The 13,392-nt window shown below is 52.6% G+C and overlaps 1 protein-coding gene across 6 annotated transcripts in view; it reads left to right on the forward strand.

Annotated features, from left to right (window-relative positions):
• Positions 1–13,392, forward strand: part of NUP210 (nucleoporin 210) — a 108,279-nt gene that overhangs the window by 17,545 nt on the left and 77,342 nt on the right. For all 6 annotated transcript variants that reach the window (XR_006195653.1, XM_042911850.1, XM_042911874.1 and 3 more), the window contains exons 2-6: positions 1,616–1,752; positions 3,452–3,583; positions 6,857–6,953; positions 10,466–10,616; positions 12,709–12,841. Coding sequence is in view for 5 of the 6 variants with exons in the window: in XM_042911850.1 (XP_042767784.1) it covers positions 1,616–1,752; positions 3,452–3,583; positions 6,857–6,953; positions 10,466–10,616; positions 12,709–12,841 (650 nt within the window). In the remaining variant the exon portion in view is untranslated. The remainder of the gene's footprint in view (positions 1–1,615; positions 1,753–3,451; positions 3,584–6,856; positions 6,954–10,465; positions 10,617–12,708; positions 12,842–13,392) is intronic.

Below are 13,392 nucleotides of genomic sequence, written 5' to 3' on the forward strand. Positions count from 1 at the left end.
TATTCCCACCGATGGTGCACGAAGGCTCCCTTTTCCCCACATCCTCGCCTTGTCTTTTTGATAATAGCCATTCTAGCGGGCGTGAGGTGATAAGATAATCTCGTTGTGGCTCTGATTTACGTTTTCCTGATGATGCGACTCCAGATTTTGAAAACTGCTCAAGAAAGGCCATTAGCGGCTTGGGGTGGTGGTTAGGAGCACAGGCTTTGGCCAACGCCTCTGGTCTCCTGGAATGGCGTCCCAGGCCTCAGATCACACTAGTCTTTCTGTTCCTGGAGCCCTCCTGGCTGCTGCCCACCTCTGGGCCTTGCCTGAACCCCCCGATCTTTGTGTGGTCTTCACCGAGACGCCTTCCCCGGAAGCTTCCATGAGCACCCTGTCTGCAGAGAGCTGTAATGGCACATGCTCACCCAGCACTTTCTGTGGAGTCTCCTCTCTGCTCACCCCCACTACTTCTCATCCCACCTTGGCCCAGAAACTGTCGTCAGCCTGTCATAGGTGGGGAGCCGTGGCACCGGCCTTGGGTCACTCCCCCAATCACGCTGTCCCTTCATCCTGTCGTGGGGCCCCGTCTCTCCATGGGAAGCCATCTCCTAGATTTTGCTGGTTTATTTGAGCTTATCTGCCTTTCTTCTCGTGTTTCCCCTAATGGCACCTCTGTGTGCACTGGGACTTTACGATTGTGGTTGTCTTCACAGCTGGTGGTCTCCAGGTTTCGTAGGACCTGTTGGGGGTGGCTAATGCTTGGCTGCTCTGTGCCAGGCCAGGCCCAGAGGTCAGCACAGATCCACGGTGTTTCCTCCTCACCTGACAGCAAAGGCAGTTTTCCCACTGATAGAGGATTATTTCCTTTTTCCCCCCAATGCTTATTTATTTTAATTTTTTAATGTTTATTTATTTTTGAGAGAGAGAGAGAAAGACAGAGCGTGAGCGGGGGAGGGACACAGAGAGAAAGACACAGAATCCGAAGCACGTTCCAGGCTCCGAGCTGTCAGCACAGAGCCTGATGCGGGGCTCGAACTCACGAACTGTGAGATCATGACCTGAGTTGAACTCGGACACTTAACCGACTGAGCCACCTAGGTGGCCCTCTTAGTGTTTATTTTTGAGAGGGAGGGAGAGAGAGAGAAAGAGAATGAGAGGGCAAAGAGAGAGGGGGACAGAGGATCTGAAGTGAGCTCTGAGCTGTCAGCACAGACCCCGACGTGGGGCTCAAACTCATGAACCGCAAGATCATGACTTGAGCTGAAGTCAGATGCTTAACCAACTGAGCCACCCAGGCGCCCTGAGAATTATTTCTTGTTCCATAGAGAAGTCTTATAAGGCTTGTAAGGTGTTCCCATGTGTTTGGTCCCCTGTTTGATTTGCTCAGTGTGTGTGTGTTCGGGAGGGGAGGTCCCATGTCCTTTGGTGGTCATGCTTGCATTAGAGGGGCCTCAGCCGGGCCCCCTTTCTCCCCTGGGTGTGAAACCCCCTGGACACTGCCCACCTCTACTCTGTGTTGGCGTCTGGGACGGGGCCCCGGATAGGGACCTGCAGCTCTGGCTTCTGGTCCCAGCTGTGCCTCTCGGGGTAGCCCCACCCCAGAGAGTGAAGTCTCATCTTCCTGCTGTAGGTCATCAACCCGGCCGGAGGTGGCCAGTATAGAGCCGCTGGGCGTGGACGAAGCGCAGTGCTCCCAGAAGGCAGTGGTGCAGGCCCGCCTATCCCAGCCCGCCCGCCTGACCAGCATCATCTTCGCCGAGGACATCAGTAAGAGCTCAGTGCCCTGGGACCCGTGGCGGGGCAAGAGGCGGGAAGCACCCCACTGAGACCTTGGCCACACAGCCTGCCCAGGCCTGTGGCAGCGCTTCCTCTCTCTTTTGTTGGGTCAGAGGATGCTCAGGCAGGAGGAGAGGCCATGCAGGCAACACCCCCCCCCCCACCCCCCGTCCCTCCCCCTGGTGCTGTGTCCTGTTTTCCCCCTCACGGAGGGAGGCTGGCTTTCCTTTCTTTTAAAAAAATTTTTTTTAATGTTTTTATTTATTTTTGAGACAGAGAGAGACAGAGCATGAGCCAGGGATGGGCAGAGAGAGAGGGAGACAGAATCCGAAGCAGGCTCCAGGCTCTGAGCTGTCAGCACAGAGCCTGACGTGGGGCTCAAACTCACGGACTGTGAGATCATGACCTGAGCCGAAGTCAGATGCTTGACCAACTGAGCCATCCAGGCGCCCCTGGCTTTCCTTTCTAAATTATTATTTGTTACCCAAATAACTCTTCAGTGGGGGTTGAATCAAAACGAAGAAAATTGTTGTGATTCTTTTTGTGATTCTCTTACTGCCCCATACTTAATTGACCACATCATAGTTGTAAAATGCTTAGAAGACAATGCTATTTTCTGTCATGCTTTCTTCCATTTAACGTGATATGAAAAGTTTTCATTTTGATAGTCATTTTTAACAGCTGAATAACACTTCCCACGGGGGGTTGTCCTGTAAGGATCCCCTTATATTGGACATTTAGATTGTTTTCAGCTGCTTGTTTCAGTGTTATATTTATACAGAGAACAATTAAGAAAAAAATTTGTTTTAAATAGGCCCCATGCCCAGCATGGAGCCCAATGCAGGGCTTGAACTTAAGACTCTGAGATCAAGACCTGAGTTGAGATCAAGAGTCAGATGCTTAACCAACTGAGCTGCCCAGGTGCCCCACTTTTGGGTTGTTTTAAGTTATTTACTACCAAGGATAGAGTCCCAGTTTTACATATGAATTATCTGTAAGGATTTTGATGACTGCTTTCTAACAAGGTACCATTAACAGCACACAAAGGGTTTTATATGGTGCCTGGAGAATGGTCAGAATGATTTTGTGTCACATGCTGTGATTTTTACACTGGAGAATTCTCCAGGCAATGCCATTTGTGTATCTTCTTTATGGGGCACGTAAAAAAGTCTGTGTGCTTGCTCACATAACCCATGTATTCGATAGTGCAGTTGATAGTCTGTGTAAAAGCACCCGTGTAAACGCACAGACAGACTCAGGGCGCAGTTCCTGATTTCAGCGTGGGGACGAGCATTCAGAACAGCCTCAGCTTTCTGGATGCTAACTCCTCATAAAGTACCCTGGTCATTTAACTTAGTGGTCACACCCTAAATAAAACTAGATTTTCTCGGAGGAGTTTTCTCGCACACCGCTTTAAATGCTGGTGCTCACGTTGGAGGAGTACGAGATGGGCACCCGAAATATCTCTGAGCCCTTTCTGTGCACAGGTCCGTGCTGCCTTTTAGGAGGCCCGTGTGCTGGTCAGCGGCTTGGCTTCTGAGGGTTAGTGTGGTTCTCCCGGCCCCATTTCGGGGTGCTGGTTTTGTTGATTGCTCTCATCTTTGCCAAAATGCAAGAGCACCTGACCGGCGAGACCCTGGCGGTCAGGGCGCCGCCTTCTGTGCTGACCGGTCCGTTCCCGTCCCTCCAGCCACGGGCCAGGTCCTGCGCTGCGATGCCATCGTCGACCTCATCCACGGCATTCAGATCGTCTCCACCACCCGCGAGCTATACCTGGAGGACTCGCCCCTGGAACTGAAGATCCAGGCCCTGGACTCTGAAGGTGAGGAGGTGCCCCTGCTTCTCTGTCCCCTCTCGTCTGACCCTGCTGTCCCCCAGGGAGGGCTGCCCCAGCCAGGATGGTGAAGCTGGCGCTGGGAAGACACCGAAGAGGTCGGGATCGCTCTGAGTGGCCCCCAGGCGCTCGGGGGCAGCAGGGCCATGGCCGTGCCTGGCACACCCCGGCCTCTGCAGCAGTGCCTGTGAGATGAGAGCTTTGGCGTTTCCTGGAGGGGGACTCTGCGCCTGTGCACAGGGTCATGCTGGGTAGAACGCGTCTTTGGGAAGCTGACGTCCGGCGTCGTGGAGCTGTGGGACGGTGGGAGAGGGTCACGGGGTCAGTACGCTCTAAACAGTGGCAGTGTTCTCCCTGCCTGGCTTTGAGGGCCGGAGTTGGCTTCCTGGTCCAGACTGTGGGGCGCACGTGTGTGTGTGTGCGTGCGTGCGTGTGTGCACGCCAGGAAACGTCCCTGTGCCGGCGTCTGCACCATCCTTCACTTTGTGTCACTGGAGTCTGATACTGGATTGTCCTGGGATTCTTAGAAGATCTGTTCTTGGTACCAGGTGGGCTGTGTTGGCTGCAGCCCGACCTCGTGGCCGAGGAGCAGAGGGAAACCTGCCAGTTGAGATTCCTGTTGGAGAAACTAAGTCAGGCAATAGATGTCTTTCAGGCCGAGGGATCTCCCAAAAAACCTCAGCCCAGACCTTGGCACACCTTGCCTTTGAAATCTTCCCTGACCATCTCAGCTGCCTCTGCTTTAAAACAAAACAAAACAAAACAAAACAAAGAATTCTCTAGATTGGAATTTCCCAGCCCGGGTACTATCCATACTTGGGGCTAGATAATGATTTGTGGTCGGGGCTCCAGTACGTCGTAGGAAGTTCAGGAGCATCCCTGGTCTCCACCCACCAGAGGGAAGGAGAACTCCCCAAAGCTTCATAACCAAAAGTATCTCCAGCCATTGCCAAATGCCCCCTGGGGGTGAAATCACTGCTCTAGAGCATCTGACAGTTCCCTTGTTCCTATTTATTTATCGGGTAAGCCGCCTCACTTCTCCGAGCTGTTGTCTGGTCTGTGAAACTGAGATAGTGGTGTTTATCGGGGGGGTTGCAAGGATTTGGTGGGAAGTGTGTGTGGGGCTTAGTGCCGGGCGGCAGGTAGTGGTTCTCAGTGAGCCGGCGGCTGAGCGTTTCCATCTGCTGGGCGTCCTGCCAGGTGCTTCTGCCCCCGCAGCTCAGGCTGTGGGGGAGGGGGGAGGGGCACATGCATCTCAGCAGGTGCTGCTTCTCATCACCTTGGATGCAGGTGTGAAAGCGCTGCACAGCTGGGGGAACCGACCCTAGGGAAGGTTGGAGGCTGGTGCGTGGGGGACAGAAGTCAGGACAGTTTCTTAGGGACGTGATGTTTGACCGAGCCGTCGTTCTGAAGCAGTCATAGAGGATGCTTCGCGGGCTGTGTTCTAATAAAGCTTTATTTACAAAAACTGACAGTGTGCCATAGTTTGCCAAGCCCTGCTCTAGCCCATTCCGTTTTATTTCCTGTCTTATGTTGCTTAAAACAAAAAAAAGATTTATTTATTTTTGAGATTCCAATACCATGAAATTCATCCATTTAAATTTAAATTCATCCAGTTCATTTTATATGCTTTTAATATATTCACAGAGTTGTGCAACCGTCCCCACTCGCTAATTTTAGAACATTTTCGTCACTACAGAAATGAAACCCAGGACCCAAGAACGGTTGCTTCCCATTCTTTCCTCTCTCCAGCCCCTGGCAACCGCTGCTTTCCGTGTATAGATTTCTCTGTTGTGAACGTTTCGTATAAATAGAATCGTACGATGTATGGCCTTTTGTGTCTGACTTCTTAGCATAATGTTTATCTATGTAGTTGCATGGATTTCCTTCCTTTTTATGGGTGAATAATATCCTGCTGTATGAATGGACCACGTTTGTTTATCCATTCATTTGTTGATGGACATTCAGGTTGTTTCCACTTTTTGGCTGTTGTGAATAATACTGCTGGGGCGATTCGTGTGCAAGTCTTCATGTGGACATAGTTTCTCGTTTCCCCTGAGTGTGTATACCCAGGGGTGGAATTGCTGGGTCACAGAGTACTTCTGTGTTGCCCTAAAAGTGATGGCAAAGGCGGCCCCGTTTTCTGGAGCTTTTGCTGAGCACTGTTTCATCTGGCTTCTAAAATCACATGGGTGGGGAGGGGCGGGACCCCTCTGACTCTAAATGCCTTACCCTTTGCTCTGTAGAAAGAGCTTTCCTAGACCTCCGATGTTCTATTTGGGAGCTGGCAAGACAGGGAATGTAGATGAGGACTACAGAGTGGGGGTGGGACAACAGAGCATGGTGGGGAGTGTGGCAAACCGGAGACTGTGATCCCTTCTAGTGAGGCTGGGCCAGCCACTGGTTGGTCACCAGAGGGACGAGGGCCCAGGAGGCTGGATCTGCAGACTCTTCAAGAGAACACGGAAGTTGGTTTTATAGGTTGCATTTCTTAACTTGAAACGGTGGGAAATACCTCAAAAATGCAAAAGAAGCATTGACTGGGTAACAGCAAAGCCACAGCTCCTAGGAGATCAGGCCTCAGAGTGACCAGTTTCCACCCTCTGCCCTGTTGCAGGGTTTCCAGGCGGGACCAGATCTTGTACTTAGACTAAGAAGGTCTTTATGGCGTGTTAGGACCCACACTGGGTCCTGTCTCCAAAAACCATTGCCTGGTCGCTCTGGCTGGGCTCCAATCGTCCTGACGTCCTATCAGAAGGCTCACAGGCAGCAAGCTGGCACTTCAGAGCTCGGGCCAGCTGGGTGGCTTGCCACCTCCTCCATGCTGGGACCCTGGGAGTCTCAGCGCCTAGGTGGAGAGACCAGACGCTGCCCCTCATCCCCAGCTTCTTTCCCCGCAGAGGGAGGGTGAGGAGAAACCAATGGCTCAGGTCTCAGAGGCTGCGTCTAAACTGTAAAGTGCTTCCAGACGTGAGGGGTGATGGTGTCACGCACTTCACCGCACCTGTCGTGAGCAGTCAGAGGCTGGAGGTACAGTGGGAAGAACACAGATGCTCACCTGAGACAGATTTGGTTCACATCCCAGCTTAGTCCCTCACAGTCACACGACCCTGGCCCTTTATGCCTCAGTTTCCCTTTCCTGAAATGGAGGTGTGACGCCTGCTTTGCAGAAGGGTGGTGCTGAGTGCCTTTGCCCCTTCCCCTGGCAGCAGGGAGTTAGGTCTGATGCATTTTTTGCTCCCCCACCACCTGCTCTTACAGGGAACACGTTCAGCACCCTCGCTGGGCTCGTCTTTGACTGGACAATCGTGAAGGACACGGAGGCCAATGGGTTCTCAGACTCCCACAACGCCCTGCGGTAAGAGGCGCCCCACCTTTGCAGGGAAGCAGGAGGGGGGCCGTCGGTTGGCTGCATGCAGCTGGGGGCTTTATCGTCGCCGTCACCATCCCACCTTCAGCAAGGAGCCCAGGAAAGTTCCCGGGATGCTGGCCAGCATTCCCCATGACTGACTGAGGCAGGGCGTTTTGGCTCACACAGCCGTGCCAGAAGCTTACAGCCTCTGCAGCCTGCTGGGGCGCTCTCCGTGGGAAGTGGTCGAGGGGGCTGGGGTGCCCGGCTGTGAAACAGAAAACTTGTCCCAGGTAATGGAAGGCTGTCACGGGGCGCAGGGAACAGTGGCACATGGCCTCAGAGGGCAGCCCTCCCATGGGGATACGTTAAAGGGGAGACAGTTTTCGGCCAGGAGGACATTCCGGCAGTGACAGCCAGCCCTTCACAGGCGCAAGAGGCTGCGTCCCTCAGCGCTGGGGGATGCAGACGGGCTCCTTATGCGATGGGCTCGTTCAGGATCCCGCCTCACTCAGTCCCCCCACCAGCCACGTGGGCTCACATCCCACTGTTTTTTTGCGATTCTTCAGACCTAGAAACAAAGGTGTAAGCCACTTGTCTGGTTGATAAGTGGCTGGACCTAGAATTTGCACTCGGATCTACGCACATCTGCACTATCCAATATGGTAGCCGCTAACCCAAGCCAACCCTGGCTCTTTAAATTTAGATTCATAAAATGAAAACTCTCGCTCCTCAGCTGTACTAGCTGTGTTTCAAGCGCTTGTTAGCTATGTGGCTAGTGGCTCCTACCCATTGGACAGAGCAGGTGTGGACCAGGAAGTCCTGTTGGCCAGAGAGGTGGTGGTGCAGACCCAGGGTCGGGGTTCATATCCCCTACTATATACTGCTTTGCCTCATGCCTTATTAAGTAAAATTTCAAAGTCCCTCTTGGAGGGGGAAGACTTAATTTTTTATTGTGACTAGCCAGTTATAACCTTTATTTTTTTTTTACTTTGTTTTATTTTGATTCCGGCACAGTTAACGTACAACGTTGTGTTAGTGTCGGGTGCACATGTAGCGATTCAGCGCTTCCGTGCCTCGCCAGGTTCTCCTCATGACAAGTGGCTTCCTGAATCCCCATCACCTGTTTCACCCGTCCCCCCGCACCCACCTCCCCTCTGGTAACCATCGGTTTGTTCTGTGTAGTCAGGAGTCTGTTTCCTGCTTTGCCTCTGTCTCCCTCTTCTTTTTCCCTTCCTTGGTTGTTTCTTAAATTCCACATATGAGTGAAGTCATACGGTATTTGTATTTCTCTGGCTGACGTGTGTCACTTAGCGTCATGCTCTCGAGCTCTGAGGAAGACTTAATTAAAAAAGAAAACAAAAACTTGCCGTTATTTTCAGCCTACGGAAAAGTTGCAAGTACGGTACACAGAGTGGTGGCCCTGAGCCATTTGAGAGCAAGTTGTCGACCTCATGTCCCTAATTATGGACCGTGCACTGACAACCGCTAAGGACATTTTCCTGCGCATCTACAGGATGGTCATCAAAGTGAGGAGATTGACACCGTCTGCAGGCATCGGATGCCGGTCAAACCTTGGCGGTCTATCCCGATTCTATCCTTCGTGTGAAGCAAAGACCCCAGCCAGAGCCACCTGCTGTATACTGTCCGGTCTCTTAGTTTCTATCAGCCCAGGACAGTTTCTTGGTCTTTGTTTGGCTTTTGGGACCTTGGTGCTTGTGAAGATTATAGTCCAGTTATTTTGCAGAATGTCCCTCATTTCGGGATTATCTGATATTCCCTCCTGGTTAGACTCAGAGCTTTGCGTCTTGGGCGGGAATGTCACCGAGGCGAGATTCTGTATTCTCCCGAGTGCATCTTGTCATGACTTTGTGGGTCTGTCACCAACGATGTTCCCTGTCGTCACTTGGGCGAGATGGTGTCTGCCTGGCTGCCCCACTGTGAAGTCACTTTCTTACCACTTTGCAGTTAGTATTTTGTGGGGAGTTAAGGGTCTGGTCTTTGCTTTATACTTTTAGAAGTGCAGCTCTGGGCTTTAGGGAACATCTTGGCTTTGCTCACGCTTGTCCCCATGGCACACATCCTCCTGCCCTGACGCTGTGCAAGCTGGGCTTCCCTCTTGGGTCTGAGGTCTTTTGGGAAATGGGGCCCTCAGGCTCTGTCTTCTGAATGAGCTCTGGAATTTCTGGTGTCTCATAAAGCCGGGCACATGGGCTGTGCATCAAAGAGACCTGGATTCCAGTCCTGGCCCGAATCCTGGCCCGGTCACTTCCTGCCTGTGGCCTTAGTCAAGGAACGCAACCCATCTGGGCCGCGGCAGCTCTGTGGGTTAGCATGCTGACTGGTATTCAGAGCCCCTCTCTGGGCCTGACGCCCCAGATGCTCAGAGAACACTGGTTCCCTGCCCCGTTCTGTGCCGCCAGGTGCATTTCCCGTCAAGCCCCCCGAACTTCCAGGCACGTTGTGACCAGAGTGTCCTGGGTTTTCATTACATTCAGGATGTGGGGTGCCTGGGTGACTCAGTCGGTTGAGCGTCCGACTTCAGCTCAGGTCACGATCTCACAGTCCGTGAGTTCGAGCCCCGCGTCAGGCTTTGTGCTGACCGCTCAGAGCCTGGAGCCCGCGTCGAGGTCTGTGTCTCCCTCTCTCTCTGCCCCTCCCTCGCTCATGCTCTGTCTCTCTCTCTCTCTCTCTCTCTCTCAAAAATAAATAAACATTAAAAAAAAATTTTTTTTTTAAATTCAGGATGTGACACCTAGTGAAACCAGGCAAGGAAATACATCACAGTGTAGTGCAGCGCCCGGTGGGTCTTGGGAGAATGAAAGCATTTCCAGGGGATGCTCTTGTTCAAGTGGAAAGGCAGGCTGACTTGTAGATCGCAGGCTGCAAGAGAGAGACTGTATGGAAAGGGTCCCTCAAGCCCTGCTTCCAGCCTACACTGCAGGGAGGGTCACCGCATCCTGACTTCTCTCCCGACCTGGGGCTTCTCCCCACAGCCCAACCCCCAGAACAATAAGATGGGTGTGATCCCCTCGTCCTGACACCTGAGGGAGGGGTCATTGAGAATCATTTCCCAGCGATAGGAGCTGGACCAGAGGGGTGGATAGAATGGAGCAGGGAGCCCTGGGAGGCTGGTGGCTTGGCTGGCACCACCCCGGCTGGCTCTGTGGTTGTGGGCCCGCTTGTCAGTTTCCATGGACCTCACCTGCCACATCTGTGAGAGAAGCATTTCGACTAAGCAGGCGGTCCTCCTAATTTGGTGTTTCCCATAACCACATGCACATTTTGACACAAGGCAGATCGCCAGGCTTCGTGTAGACAAAGACCTGGGCCAGGGACCAAGAGTCTGCATTTTTTTCCAAGGAGGTTGGCAGTTCCGATGTAGGAGGTTCAGGGACACATTTGTAAGCAACGCCACTCCCTGTTAGCTCCTGGCCCTCCTAGAGGCGCCGATAGATGGTGAATATGTTAGGGTCTTTGGTTCCACGTACCGGGTCTGATGACACATATTCCCTTTCCAGAATCCTCACATTCCTGGAGTCCACATACATCCCTCCTTCCTACATCTCCGAGATGGAGAAAGTGGCCAAGCAGGGGGACACCATCCTGGTGTCCGGGATGAAGACTGGAAGCTCCAAGCTCAAGGCGTGCATCCAGGAGGCCGTCTACAAGGTGGGGCCCTGGGGCTGGGGAGGTGCCGGGCTTCCTGGGGGGACACCAGGCCGGCCATGCCGCTCACACCCATGCACACATTTAGGAGTGGGAATGAGTTGCTCTACTGTGAAGGCTTCATCGTTGGTGCCATGGGAACTTCAGGCTGTAGTTCTATATTTCTGTTTCTTTGGTCTGGTTTTTTGGGGGCCACAGCTTTTGAGAGAGGTAGTTGGGGGAACTGGAGTACACCGTCCCCAGAGTCACAAAGTAGTCGGGCCGTTGTCATTTTTTTTTTTAAGTTTATTTATTTATTTTGAGAGAGACAGAGACAGCACGAGTGGGGGAGGGGAACAGAAAGAAGGCAGAGAATCCCAAGCAGGCTCTGCACTGTCAGCACAGAGCCTGACGTGGGACTCGAACCCGTGAACTGTGAGATCGTGACCTGAGCCAAAACCAAGAGTCGGACGCTTAACCGACTGAGCCACCAGGCGCCCTGGTCCATTGTCAGTTTTGAGGGAGACCAGGAGCGGCAGGATTTTCATTAACTAGCAGATTTTCAACAAATACCCACCTGTCCCAGTAGAGGGATGCGTCCAAGCATTTGGGGCTCTGAAAAGACTGGGGGCTTCCTGGTGTCCCGCATGCTGTTTCTTCTTGGGTCCCACTTTGAGCCCCGGGACTGGTGGTCCCATCTGTGGAGGGCTCCCCACCCCACCCCACCCCACCCCACCCCATGTCTCTCTTTACTTTCTAAAGTGGCAGGTGAGAGAACTCCTCCTGATTCACTCTTTTTCATGGTTTAGCCAGTAGGCTGGGGGTCCTGGGGGGGTTTAGAAGCACGGGACATGCCATATCCCAGGCGTTATCCTGTAGCACCCTGCAATTAGTATTTGGAGACAGTTTGCCTCCGTTTCTCGGAGCCCCGGCCCAGCCCACCCCACTGCTGAGCTGGAAAGGCACCCTTGTCCTGCCTGCTGTCTGTAAGTGACTTCTCTGCCTGTCGTGCTAGAAAGTACCGCCACCAAGCCCAGCCCAAGGCCTGTTTTTTTTTTCTTTTTTGATGAGTCAAAGATACTATTTCAGCTAGCATTAAGTGACGAAACCTTTAAGATGTTACAAATGGGTCAAAGGAGAATCCCAAGAATTTAGAAATGGAAGCAGAACTTGTCAATATCCACGATATCCACGGGACGATGGGGCGCCTGGGTGGCTCAGTCGGTTAAGTGTCCGACTTGGGCTCAGGTCATGATCTCGCGGTTTGTGGGTTCGAGCCTCGCGTCAGGCTCTGTGCTGACAGCTCGGAGCCTGGAGCCTGCTTGGGATTCTGTGTCTCCCTCTCTCTCTGCCCCTCCCTGGCTCACGCTCTGTCTCTGTCTCTCTCTCAAAATCAATAAATAAACATAAAAAAAATATCCACGGGATGAAAATCAGCCACATCTCCACCTGAGACAATGTATTTGCATTTCTGTGGATGAGAATTGTTTCCTTTGCCAAGTTTTCTCCGACTGGAAGAGTTGCCAGCAGATCAAAGGCAGTGGAAGGTGCAGGCCCCCGCAGACTGGTAACCGGAGGGGTGCGCTGGACTCGAGATGGGGTCTTTCTCCCGTTTCAAGTCTCTCGTGCCTTTTCCTGGTGAGGAGGTCGCAGCGTGGGGTGAGAGGTGGGCAGGATGGGCCGAGCACTCATCAGAGACATGCATCTCTGCCCCTTTTCAGGTTTGCCAGTGGCCTCCCAAACTCCCTGGCCTTTGGGTTTTTGCGGGGGGAGCCCCCGAGCTCCTGTTGGCCACAGTGTCCGTGGATCTCACTCCTCACTTTTCTTTCCATTTAATTAAGATTGTACCCAGAGCTGCAGCGTGCGTAATGTGAGGCGACTTGCTCGGTCCATGTGGCAATGGCCACTGAATACGTGCCTGCTGTTCACACCGGTTCCCCTGGGGTTTCGGGGGACTGAAGGTGTGGGGCTGGGAGCATTGCCTTGTTTCTGTCTCCCTAACTTCTCAGTCCGCACACGAGCATCCTGAAAAGTTCTAGATTCTCTTTCTCTTGCCCACACTGCTCTCCGTTCCCCAACCTCACCTCACCTTCCCTGCCCTCCTCCGTCTTCCAAGCACGTGCACCCTGCGGAGGTCAGGCTGCTGATTTTGGAGAACATCCTCCTGAACCCAGCGTACGACGTCTACCTGATGGTGGGGACCTCCATTGGCTATAAGGTGCAGAAAATCAGACAAGGAAAGATTACAGGTGGGTCGCTGACTCTGCGGGGGAATCACGGCAGAGGCTCCCTTTTTTATTATTGTGGTAAAATACACATGGCATAAAATTTCCCATTTTGATGCTTTTTAAGCGTTCAGTGGCATGGAGTACACACGTGTTGTCATGCAACCATCACGACTATCCGGCTCTGGAACTTTTTTCATCTTCCCAAGTTGAGACTCTGTTTTCATTCAACACCAACTCCCCATCCCTCCCGCCTCCCTCAGTCCCTGGCACCCACTGTCCTCCTTTCTGTCTCTGTGGATCTGACTTCTCTAGAGACTTCCAGGAAGTGGAATCCTACCATATTTGTCCCTTTGTGACCGGCTTATTTCACTTAGCCATGACGTCCTCAAGGCTCGTCCTTGTTGTAGCCAGTGTCCGAATTTCCTTCCTTTTTTAAGGCTGAAGGGTAGTCCACTGCATGGGTGTTCACGTCTGTTGAATGTTTATCTCCATTCACCTACTGATGGGCACTTACTGCTTCCTTGCCTTGGCTACTGTTAGTAAAGTTGCTATGAGCACAGGAGTGCAAATAT

This window comes from Panthera leo, chromosome A2 (assembly GCF_018350215.1).
Source record: "Panthera leo isolate Ple1 chromosome A2, P.leo_Ple1_pat1.1, whole genome shotgun sequence".
NCBI lineage: Eukaryota > Metazoa > Chordata > Mammalia > Carnivora > Felidae > Panthera > Panthera leo.